The sequence below is a fragment of the Accipiter gentilis genome, chromosome 4 (assembly GCF_929443795.1).
Source record: "Accipiter gentilis chromosome 4, bAccGen1.1, whole genome shotgun sequence".
Taxonomy (NCBI): Eukaryota; Metazoa; Chordata; class Aves; order Accipitriformes; family Accipitridae; genus Astur; species Astur gentilis.
In genome coordinates, this window is record NC_064883.1 from 38,674,054 (window position 1) to 38,686,669 (window position 12,616).

Sequence of the window (12,616 nt, forward strand, 5' to 3'; positions counted from 1 at the left end):
AATGAAATGCTGGCATAGGAAAGGTATTGTTAACTAAATCCCAACTCTAGCTTTAAATTTCTAACAGTGCTGATGTGCAGAAAAACCATGCTCCCATCCATCTGTTTTGTATGAATGAAGGAAGAGTGTCTCCAGAAAGCAGAGACAGGCTATAATAAGAAATAGTGTGACAGACAAGTTGTAGCAGCCTGCATTGCCCAAAGGAAGAGTAAACCCAAGCCTCTCAAGATTAGTAATTTCTTAAACAGGTGTTTTAAACTAATTTATCTGGAAGATTCAGTTTCACTTTAGTTTCTAATCCTCTTCAGGGGTGTGGTGTTGAAGAGTGTGTGCTTTTTGTTTGGTGCCCTCTAGCTTTTTAAGATTAAGTACAATACAAATAGAAATTGGAGAAAGAGTATAAGGGACATTAGTGCCATTTAGAATGATGAACTCTTCCTTGAAGTAAGAAAATTTCATAATCATTCTATTTAAAGGCAATAAAAGCCTTCTGCATATTTTTTGTGCTGAAGGCTTACAGTTTAGGGATGTGTAAAAAATTAGGGATGCAAAATTTAGGGACTAACAAAATTAATACCTTATCCTTGGACTTAGCAGAGACTACTCCATGGAAGTATTATTACAGTGTTTATTTACCTAGTGTATCTTGGTGACCTGCAAGTCACTGACAATTAGGAACAACTCTGAGGTCAGAACTAAACTGGATCATGAATATCAAATTCAGGATTTCTGCAGTACACTAAGTTTGAAGGTGCAGCTACAGTTAATTTAAAAACAATCTGAGAACCTCAAAGATAAATACACGTGACTTGGGGACGATGCTTCTCCCTTCAACAAAAAAATGCTGAGATTACTACCAAAAAAAAGTCAAGAAGCAGCCAGCTTTACAGAAAACAAATATTAGAATTCCTGCTAACCAGGACTTTCATCTGTATTAGAAAATGACATTTCAGACCTGACTATTTAGTAGTTAAATACCTGATTCCTGATTTTTAATTCTGTAAGGAAATCCAATTTTTGAGATGTTTTATACATTTCTGACCTTGCAAACACATTGATACGAGAACTTTACATGCCCAGAGCTCCCAATGTGCCTGCAGGTACTAGTCACATGTTGTGTATGAAGGTGTGAATATTTTTTCCTTTTTGGGTATCCTACATTCAACCCATAATATACCTCTAAATTGCCTCATTTTATTGTAAACAATGGTTCGACTTACTGTTTTATAATGAATGAAGCATTTTTTTCTTTCACATGCTAAAGAATTAGCAAGAACTGAACGTGTAGAAGGTGAATAAATACCAGTTTATAGATTTTATTTTTGTATTGTGGTGACAGAAATGTACTGAATTATCTTTTAAAAGGACATTTTCTCAGTGAAAATAGCTTAAGAGAACTATAATATCATCTAGGACTCTATAATATTATAATAAATTTATTTTAGCTCTCCATTCAGTGTTTAAGCACTAGATTACTCTTACTGCATTGTAGTAGGAAGTCAATTGCATATATTAATTGGATTTCTTTATGAGTCTTGACTTATGCAAAGTATCGCTTTAACAGTGCCTAGTTAATGGCTACATAGCTATATGCATAATACTTTTTCCTTCTTTGCCTCGATAAAAAATTTGTGCTTTGCTTACAAGGCTTAAAACACTTAAAATTTAATTCATACAAATATATCAAAAACTATGTACATACCTATATAGATAAATATATCTACATAAAAACTTTTTTACTGTGAGGGTGACGAGCACTGGCAGAGATTGCCCAGGGAGTTTGCAGAATCTCCATTCTTGGAGATACTGAAAAGCCATCTGGACATGGTCCTGGGCAGCCGGCTCTGGGTGGCCCTGCTTGAGCAGGGGGGTGGACAAGATGACTTCCAGAGGTCCCTGCCAACCTCAGCCAAACTGTGATTCTGTATTTAACAGGTACTAAAACTGAGATTGAAGAAAATCTAGCATCATTAACAGAGAAGAAAAAAAAAATTTCTATAACTCTGGTTTCCCTGGCAGTGCTAAATAGCAATCACTTAACAGAAAGGTAAATGACAGTAACTATGAAACATAAATGCACAAGTTTTCTGTTTGATTTTAATATCTACAGAGCATGTGCACACTGGAGCTAGCATGACAAGTTAAAGGGTTACTGCATTTAGAAACCATCTATTTCCCTCTTATTTAATAGCTGTTAGCATCGTGTTTAGCTGCTGCTGCTCCTCCTGCAGATGGGAATTCATTGATATGATTAAATTTGATGGTATGATAATGTATGGTAATCGTGATTAATCAGAAGCCCACTAGCAAATGGAGGATGTTGGGTATTATGTCACCTGCATTTTAAACTGCATTCCCTCTATGCCAGCCTGACAATATTTGACAGCTGGAGGGATCTCATGCTGCATCTCCTTGCTACTACTTATAGATCTGATAAGAGAAAGTGCCCATCATTCCTTCACTATCTTAAGTGCTGTAATTATAGGGCTTTGCAGTCAAGTTGTGAAAACAGTGAGTGTTAAAAATGAAAGCTTTTTGCTAGCTGCTGAACAAGCTCTGTCTCACATCTGCAAGGGCTATAATCTGAAAGAAATGTAATTTGATGCAGCAGTCTCGTTCAAACATGATTTGCATGAAATGCTGTATAAAGCACTATCCAAGAAATGTCAATCAACACCACCTGATACCATGTATCCTGTTAAATGAAAACAAAATGCTTTCTACACTACCTGTGATCTGCCACTGCTACACTGTAATAGAGTGAAAATTTCATTTACTGTTACTCATTATAGTAAAGCCATAGCTAAAGCAGAATAATTGTGAGGAAGTAGGAGAATCATTTTCACAAGTGGCTTTTTATTTGCATTAACAGTTTGTCTCCTACATACATACTGTTGCAAACATGTACTAGTTACTAAATACCATTACTTACAAAATATCAGTTTAAAATGACTGACTGTACTCAGATGCAAGACTGTTTAAATTGTCCTTGCTGTGAGTACTGGAGAATACCAGCCACGACCTTAGTAGGAGTTGCTAAAACCCTTATTCGCTTGTAGCGACTCATGATCGAATTTGAAACAAGGGAAAAAAATTTACTCCTATTTGCATTTCCCACAACAAACAGCAAACAGTATTGCAAGGAATTTTGTTTTCAAAAGCACTGCAAAAAACCTGCTTCTACGTACTGCAAGAGGTGTTTACATAAAGGCACACCCATAGACCCAGGTACACTGTAATATCCATTAAACTGTCCCCAGTTTGTTAAATTGTGTTGTAGGCTGATCCAAGTCAGCCCAAAGACCACTTTGGGGAAAAAAAGTAAACTGTATTCTAATGTACCTTTTATAATTGCTTTGTATAGCACTAACATATTGCTCGTCTAAAAGCAATGTTTCAAGCAAGTGGCAATGAAGGACAGCAATCTCTGTTTTGAGCAATGACTGGGCACCTGTTTAAAAACCTCTCAGATTAAAGCATAAAGTGTCTAAAACCAGTGTCTGAATAACAAACAACACTTGAAAGCTCAGAATTCATCAAACTAGAGATTTCAGAAATGGTGAAAAAACCAGAACCAAAACTAATCACAGCATCCATTTAAGACACCATCTGATGTCCTGGAGATGAAGTGGAAGCATGTTGAATGAGAATATAAAGGTTTTTGCAGTTTAAGGAAAAAAAATAAAAATCGAGTATTCTTTGGGATAAAGATGGTCTGAAAAGAAATTTTAAGGTAAGTTCTAAAACCAAATCACGTCAAAGCCCCCTGGAAACTGAAAAGACATGTGATGTAGCATATTCACAAGGGGCTGAGGACAAGTCACTCTATTACAGTCTTATTTTTAAACTGAATAAAACATAAAACTTGTGTTATACAATTCAACTTTTTCAGCAGTTGAATTCAGCAGTTATCTGAAAGGCACTCAGTGCACTAACTAAGGTGTCCTATCAAATGAGGAAAGCTTTGTGCATTAAAAAAATATCAAAACCTTCCCAGCCTACATTAGTCAGACAGACACTAGTGCCACTTCATACTATTCCTAACTTCAGCTCTGAAACTCAAGTTGACCAAAGTTAATAAAATGTGTCTGTGGGATGGACACCTGCCCAGCTTGTACCATACCCAGGGTGTCACTTTAAGGATAGCGGCTAAATCAGAACTTATCCCAAGTTCCTGAAAATTCTCCTGGCAAAAGGCATACAGCTATGTTAACAGGCTCTGCACTCTCTGCAGTGGTTTCAGAGAAGGATCCAGGAAAAGACAGGGGGCATGGCCTCAGACCTGAGGAATTCCTCTCTTCTGCCTTGAGCAGTGTGAGGCAGGTTCTCCCCAACTTCCTCTTCATTCCAAATGCCCCACTCCAGGCCCAAATTTGGATGCTAGAGATACCTCACAATTTCTGGCTCAAGAATGTTGATGGTGAAAACCTTTCCTCTGCCACACTCCATCCCAAAGTGGCCACGACAACACTCATTTCACTTTTACATGTCCTTAAAAAAATTGCACACGTGCTGCGTATGAGTGTTTCTTCAGTGTTCATTAAGTTAAATAAATGATGTTTGAAGCAAAAAGTCTATAAATTTTTCTTCAGGCAAACACTGAAATATTTCAGACACAGATTATGCTAGTGGCCTCACATAAGGGATGAAAAGATCTGGACCATCAACTTAGCTCCTAGTTTCATATTAAGTGACGATCTGGCCTCTATCATAGTGAGTTAGTAGCAGCCTACATACAAAGTGTTTAGAAACTCCTCTTCCATTTTCAATTTAATTTATTCTTCCCCTGTTTTACCCCATCCTTCTTCACAGAAAGCAGGACCTGAATGAGCAATTACCCCAGATAACAAACACTGCTGGACAGGAACCACAATGGTCCCTCTTGTGTAACAAGAAAAACCACAGGCTCCGTAACTGCACTGCAACATTCCCAAGAATTAATAATTTGGTCAAGAAAACATGTGAAAAGTTCAGAAGACCCATACAACTAGTCTGTGAACAAAGTCTTCTGTTACCTTCCTTTAAACAGACCAGTCTCCAAAGTAGACTGTTATTTGTGACATACCAACTGTGACACTGAGACAGAAACTCAGAAAAAGGCATCTTAACCACTTCAAAGGCAGATGACAAAAAGCAAGACCTTCAGGAAGACTCTGCCTAAGAGGTTAGCTTAATCTGTTCTTTAAACAGTTTAAAGAAAACACGCAGTTGGCACTTGCACAGTTCCAGGTTAATTCAAATAGCTGGAAAAACATTCTCATCAACTATACTTGAAGATTGGATTACTATCATCTACAGCCACTTGAAGAGTACTGTGTAATTTAGACTAGCATAGAAGCCTCCATAGAACTAAGGTCTTTAACTCCCAGCTACCACAAGTTCACCACATTTCTCAGCTACAACATGTCTCAGATCCACCATTTATTCAGTCCTCATCAGTTGAATATAGCTCTCAAACATCATTTGCACTAACAACTTCCTTCCTTGATTCAAGATTACTGTAAATGTTAAAATAACTTTAAGTAGGGAACACAGATTCATTCCATTATGTCCTTTCTAGTTCTTTCTCTCCAAACATTTCAGGAGGTAAGCTTTGAGTAAGAAATAACTGAACAATGAGCCCTAGCCTGAAATATAAAAATTTAGATTCAAGGTTAAGTGAATTTAATCAGTCCCAACTCCAAGCAGGTTCAATCCTGATCAACATTACCCTGATTTAGTACTACATTATTTCTTATAATTTAGAACTCACACCAATATGCTAACATGCTCATTACAACTTTGTTCAACTCTTCAATTACATCCTTCTGCAGAAGGTTGTAAGAATTAACCATTACATGGTTACAAGTCACTTCATTAGCCCTAAATTAATAACACCTGGTTTCCAATGGATTTATGACTTGCAATTGATTAGCTCTGATTGAAGCTCTTGCCATGTTTGGAGCACACACAGGCTTCTCTGTGCTGAGAGGTTTCTCTACTAGATAAGACAGGAACTCGGAGGCAATTTTTCCTTCTGTTAGGGTACTAGCCACTCTTAGGTCTCTCCCTTGCAAGAATTTCATTACCTTTAATGCTTCCACCTCTGCCACATTCAATCAAAATAAACCACCCAGTTCAAAGTTAAAAGGGGAAGCAGGCTACAAACATTTAATTCTAACCCCACAGTTTTTTAGAAATAAAGCAAACAGAAAAGTCAGTTGACTATTATCCTTTGATTAGACAATCCTAAAACCAAGAGCAAATTCAAGTTATTACATATCCAGAGATTCTTTCTACGATGAGGAAAAGTATGAATGAACTACAGTCTGGAATACTACTTTTCTGATCTTTTTCAAATGGCTTGTCAAAGTTGTCTAACCATTGCTATACTGCTATAAGTCAACATTTATACATAAACAAGTGAATTATAATGGCATAAAGGCATTTGACATGTAACAGAGCAAAAAAGCTAGTTCTGCAAGATAAAACCTTAGTCAGAAAGTAAATTTGTCTGCAGCTCAAGAGCTGCCATACTACATTTAATAAAACAAACATGAGATATGTACACAGTGACACTTAATTCCTAATCCTAACATGACTGATAACCTATGCAAAATTTATAAAGTACTTCATAAGGGAAGTCCATATTATACCCATTTTGTAACTCAGTGAGTCATGGAAAGATTAAGTAACTTTCTCAGGGTCATATAGCAGGTTACAAGCTGAAGAAAAAAAAAACCAAACCCACTCAGGGCAGCCAAATCACAGTACGGGATCCTCCTAGTTAAGCTAGCCCCCCCTCCTCTTTATGAAAAAAGAATTACACTGACTCTTTGCTAGTGCATTGCTTACATAAAAAGGCAGCAAGCAGTCAAATATTTTCCTTCAGGCAAAAGAAGCAAGAGTCCTACCAAAAATGTTCAATCTATTTTATTCCCTTTTAAAAACTGTTGCATACAAGATAAGCTAGGTTTGCAGTACTTCTCAACTTGCAAAACCAAAAGTGAACAGAATTAAAATCTAATTTCACAGTGAATTTAAAAAAATTAATTTCCAATTTTTCTACACTGATGTAAACACACTTCAAAGGTGTCAATTACAATGCCTTTACAGATATTCCTTGTCCTCCAATTTCTTTTCCATCCCAAATTGTGTTTATTGGCAAAGCAACTTAGGGTCAAAGGAAAACAAATGCAATGTTTTCATAAAAAACAATGTGAATTATTTTTTAAAATGTTAATAAGGTCTCCACACAATACTGGAGGCTGCTGAAGAAAACTATTTCCTCTGAAATCTGCACTAATTTTTAATAGAAAAACATCTCCAGTTAAAGCATTGATGATAAAATTACATAACATGAATGTGCTTAATGAAACTGCTTTTACCGCTTAACATTTTTATACTTCACAGAAGAAACATGGCAATTTAAAAACTCAGTTACTGTACAAAATACGGACATCACAATTCGTAAGCTAGATGTCCTGTACAAAAAATATTCTGCATCAAAACCAACCAGGTATGCATACGGCAATCAAAAGTCACAGCAGGTTTCTGAAATCTGCTTCTTTCAAATACATCTGATCTCTATGCAAGCAATTTACTGTGTGATACTACACAGATGTTCACAGACATCTACTTTCCTCCTTCAACACTGCACACATTAACAGAGGATAATTTCTGTGTGTTTTATATATTTGGGAAACATCATATATGTGTCTATTTGAAAATATTTAACACAATATTGCACAAACTATTTTTTCTTTTGCTTATTTTGATACTCTGCAAACCACCTGAACTAAAAATTTAGGACAACAAAACTGTGAAATGGTGAGAAAAGGTCTAGAAGTACGCATTCTCTCCATTTGCAGAATTAAAAAAAATTATCAAGTGAAATTAGCCTAGTGAAGCAACTAAGTACCTTGTTTGTTTTAGAAGTTAGAAACATAAGAGAAAGCAAGGTCATGCAACGCCATTCCCATTTTTTATATAAAAAAACATAAGAGCATTTAAATGCCTAAAGTAATGATAAAAATGATTGCTGATTTTTACAATAAATATATATTACTGCTTTTTAAGCTTAGGGATTATTTCAAATAGCCTTTTATTATATCAAATAAAATAAGGATTCTATTTATACAGAAAGAGTCAAGTAATAAAATGAAGCCCATATTCCTTAAGACAAGATGCATTCATGCCTCTCCCACTGGAGAGACTGGTTCAACAATTTTACAGTTAAACAGAATTAATTCTACTCTCAGAAATCCATTGACCTTAAGCTTTTAACAAACATTTTCAACTGCAGAGTGTATTGTCAATATTTACAAATCCTTAAAATTATATTTCACTAGAACAGCTTTTATTTGCTATATTAATATTTCCTTGCAAATGTATGCTTATCCATATCAGAGAAGAAGAAACAGCTGCTACTCACCGGAAATCTCTGGGGTCCTACAGCAGGTCTTGGCTGGGCTGGAACTGGCAGCAAGGGCACTGAAACAAGAAGCACCTTTTAACACCATTTGTTTTACCTAACAGTTGTTGCTGTTATTTCCAAAAGCAGTTGCAATAAGAAGCCATGATTAAAATCCGCTACGTTTACCCTCAAATGTCAGTTCCTACAATTAACTTTAAGCAACCATTCTCTCCCCTGCAACATGCAACAGGGCAATTGGGATTCTTCTAGTTAATTTATCTAATTTAATTCTGCATTTTCCAGAACTAAATTGCTCCTTGTTGAAGGAAGGAAAACTAGAATACTTATTCAAAGACATCTCTTAGACAAAGCTGACACAGACTCTAACAATAATTTCATGTTTCAAATAGAAGGATACATAATTAACTCGCCTTCTCAACTTCACACCCCTCAAGATTTCCTAGGTATCTCCCAGTCTCACTGCCAACCTCTCACAATAAACATGGGCAAAAGACACTATCTGGTATAAATCACTGTTCATAGAAGGGGCAGTGACAATTAAGAGCAAGCAAAAACTACTTAATCTGGCCTTGCCATCGTAATTGTATATGCAACTGATCACTGTTTGTGTAATCACAGAACTGCTGTTCTGAGATGAAAGACTGCTATTTCATAAAGAGACACCATGAAGAATTAGGAGACCCTCTTCCTGAAAAATAACCTCCAAAATTAGTATTTTGGGGGGATTAACATGGGTGACTTGTCCACACAACTGCATTTCAAAAGACTAGTCACAAAAAAATATCTCCCAAAACATTCACTTAATATTATGGCATAATACATCTACAGCTGGATCACCTTGGGGACCGAATCTATATTTGAATCACCAGTACAAAGTGTAATGACAGGTTTCCCATTTTCCAGTGCACTTTTTATTTCCTCTGCATTGTCTGAGTGGTTAAAAATACAAACATTTCAATGTTAAACAAAAGGCCTAGAGAACTAAAAGAAAGCATTTCAAACAGCACTAAATGTGTTTGCTCATCTACTAAAAACTTCTAGCAAGGTTGTTTTTCTTCAGGGTTTTTTTTTAGCACTTCTGAAACCTACAGGGAAACATTTCCCACACAGGGCTAAACATCAACTTTGTAGTCAACTACTGTATTACACTTCAGAGCAGGAAAGATAAGAAATGCAGCTAGTTTAAGGGAGAAGTTGGGTGCATTTCCCAATGCAAGAGTTTGCTAAGATGCCTCAAAAATCCCTTTTTGCTTGGTAACTGAGGCACAAGAACTAATGCATCAGTGGTTATTTTTAGTTTTGTCAAGTACTTGTGGTTTACTAGTTCAGGGACTGGCGGAGTAAACTAATTGCACCAGTCTTTCAGCACCAAAGGACTGCATGAAAACTTTGTATTAGGTTACACCAGAAAATTACTTGAATAGTCTCATTTTGGCTTCTAATGAACATCTGTCAATATCAAACAGCCATGGCCACCTGGAAAAATTGACAGGGTGCTCTTGACAGACCTAGGACTAAAATAGCTCAGGTATTACAGGTCAGAGAGGCACTGAGAAAAACTGCATAAGGTAGGAAATGCAGAGAAATGTCAACTGAACAGGACACTTCTGTCTATTTCAGTATACTGCCTCTGGCAGTAGCATATATAGAGATAGATATTTATATATTTTAAGCAAATGAATTTAATACTCATGAAAGGTAGTAGCTCAAACTCTGTGCCCTTTCAATTCTTGGACACTTGCTGAAGCAGCAAACAAGTCTCAAATAAGCATTCATTTTCCTGATGTCAAATATTCCATAGGTTTGAAAAGTATGTTTCAAAAAAAATACACAGCATGTTGTTAGGCACTATTTTAAGAAGATTAAATTGCTTTAGCTGTAAATTCCAATGCTATACATGAAAAGATGAAGAAGCAATTCCCATATTGATTATTTAGGAGAATTATAATGTAATTTTTCCCAAGACACCAAACAGTTTTTAAAAGGTAAATGGCATACTCATCTGCTGCGCTGCCACAAACTGCTCATTAGTTCATGTCAATTTTGACAGCCACACAGTATCTTTGAAATACTTATTTGTGGTATAAACATTAAGTGAAAAAAACCTCAATACCTACTATCACAGGTTGAATTAGTATTTTCATAGTACATCTATGTACAGTCCTCCAGCATTCGTAAACTGATCATACTCAAATTTGGACATGCATTACAGCCAAAAATTACTACTTACAACTAAAAACTAATTTACAGAATAAGAAAAAGTAAAGAGAAAACTATATGACAAGCAAGCAACTAAAAGACACGGGATTCAAATGCCACAAAAGGCACAACTGAACACCAATTGAACAGTATCTACAGCAGGTATGTGCAGAGGTTCACGTAACTGTTTCAGGGGTTTTGATAGATGGGAGTCCTCCTTAATCATTTATGAAGCTTCAAAGACTAAAAATAGCAGATATTTATTTGAAACAAAACTGACTTGAAAGTAACTTTTTTGAACCAAGATTCAAAGCTGGACAGGGAGATGGTGGCCACTGTAAGAGATTTGCCTTTGAGACATCAAAGGAATAAGCCAATGATAGGATTATTCAAGAGTGCTTCAACTCACTTTCAGGCTGAAGTAGCTGGCTACTAGAGCTTTTAAACACGCTATTTTATTCACATGAAAACTTCATTACAATTTACAGGAGGTTTGAGTCTATTTTAGAAAATACTGATATACACAATGCATTTCAAGACTAATTCAAACCAAAAAGATGTTGAGAAAGTATATTTTTATGATTTGCGGTTAGAAAAAGTGTCCCTGGTGCTGACAATTAGAAGTATGTGAACTTAATCCTGCCATAAAATTAGAGAGGAAAAAATGCCAGCCTACACTAAAACATGACAGCACACCATTAAAATTACCAGAACCAAAGTGTGCATATCATGCACTTGCACATATGGCATTTTTGGCTTCCAGGCATCACATTTTCAACAACAGAATCCCAATAAACGTTGCACCTATCTGACTGTATTCTCTAACGTGCAAACCCCCTCATGTATCTGGAAAAATATTCAGCCAAGAAGGGGCAGGACATCATCAAGAACATGAAGACAATCTGATCTTTCATACTTCCTGTACCCCGAAATAAATGATGCTGTACATGAAACATCCTAATGTGGTCAACTACCAGTCTCTGCCTACTGGGGCCTCTAGCAGACAGATTAAACTGAGGAGGATGGACTTTTTCAGAGGAAGTTTAGAACAGCTCTTCCTACACCAGCATTTCTGTCTGTTTACTTGCAGTGACTGCTTAAAAATTCATCTTAACATGCAAATGCCATTGAAGATTTTAGAATTATGCTCATCTTCCCTGAAGACAACTACTGATTTCCTACACATTTTCCTTAGGTGTGCAAATGTATACTTTCATGTAACATAACTGTACTGCTGCAGACTAAAAGACTGAGATGGCTACTACTCTCAACCACTGCAGAAGACTCAGCTTCCCATACATGCTCTCTAATCAAGATTAAAATTCTACAGTGATTTAAAAGATTGCATTTAATAGTATGCTGTGCAACTATTAGCAGATATATTCAGTAGTCTTGGCAAGGATTTGTTCAGTAAATGGATGGCACAAAGTTACTTCATACAAACCAGCTGCCATCAATACACATAAGCAAAGGTCTTCCTCACTGAAATACAGGTCTCCCCATTCAAAAATGATCACTCATTCTCCTGGGCTGCTCATTCTGAGAGGACAGCTAGACTTTTACCAGCCAAGAAATGAATGTGCACACAAAGTCAGCAAGTACAAGATCAAAAAGAAAGAAACTACTACAAATCCAATACTGAAGATATCCTAACATGCAGGAGGTACACAACTTGGTTAAAATGAGGATCTGCAAGTATTGACAGAAAAAAGACTATGCTCAAGATAAAGCAAGGCCCCTGGAATACCCATGGTGCCACAGATGTAGTGGTAAGGCTGAGACAGCCTGAAGCCACCTGATAACACACACACACAAAAAAAAAGCCATCAGACAAAAGAAAGAAGATACACTGCTATAATTCTGACAGCAAAAATCCTCAGTAGCCATTGCTGGCATTAGGAGGACACTTGTTCACCTCGATATAGAAGATCTGTTGACTGTTTCATGGGGAGAGAGGAGAAGCATCTAGAACAGTCTAAAAACAATTTTTGCTTTTCACAA

The 12,616-nt window shown here is 36.4% G+C and overlaps 1 protein-coding gene across 6 annotated transcripts in view; it reads right to left on the minus strand.

Annotated features, from left to right (window-relative positions):
* Window positions 1–12,616, minus strand: part of RBM33 (RNA binding motif protein 33) — a 105,480-nt gene that overhangs the window by 53,226 nt on the left and 39,638 nt on the right. For all 6 annotated transcript variants that reach the window (XM_049798766.1, XM_049798767.1, XM_049798764.1 and 3 more), the window contains exon 10: window positions 8,414–8,472. In XM_049798766.1, coding sequence (XP_049654723.1) covers window positions 8,414–8,472 — 59 coding nt within the window. The remainder of the gene's footprint in view (window positions 1–8,413; window positions 8,473–12,616) is intronic.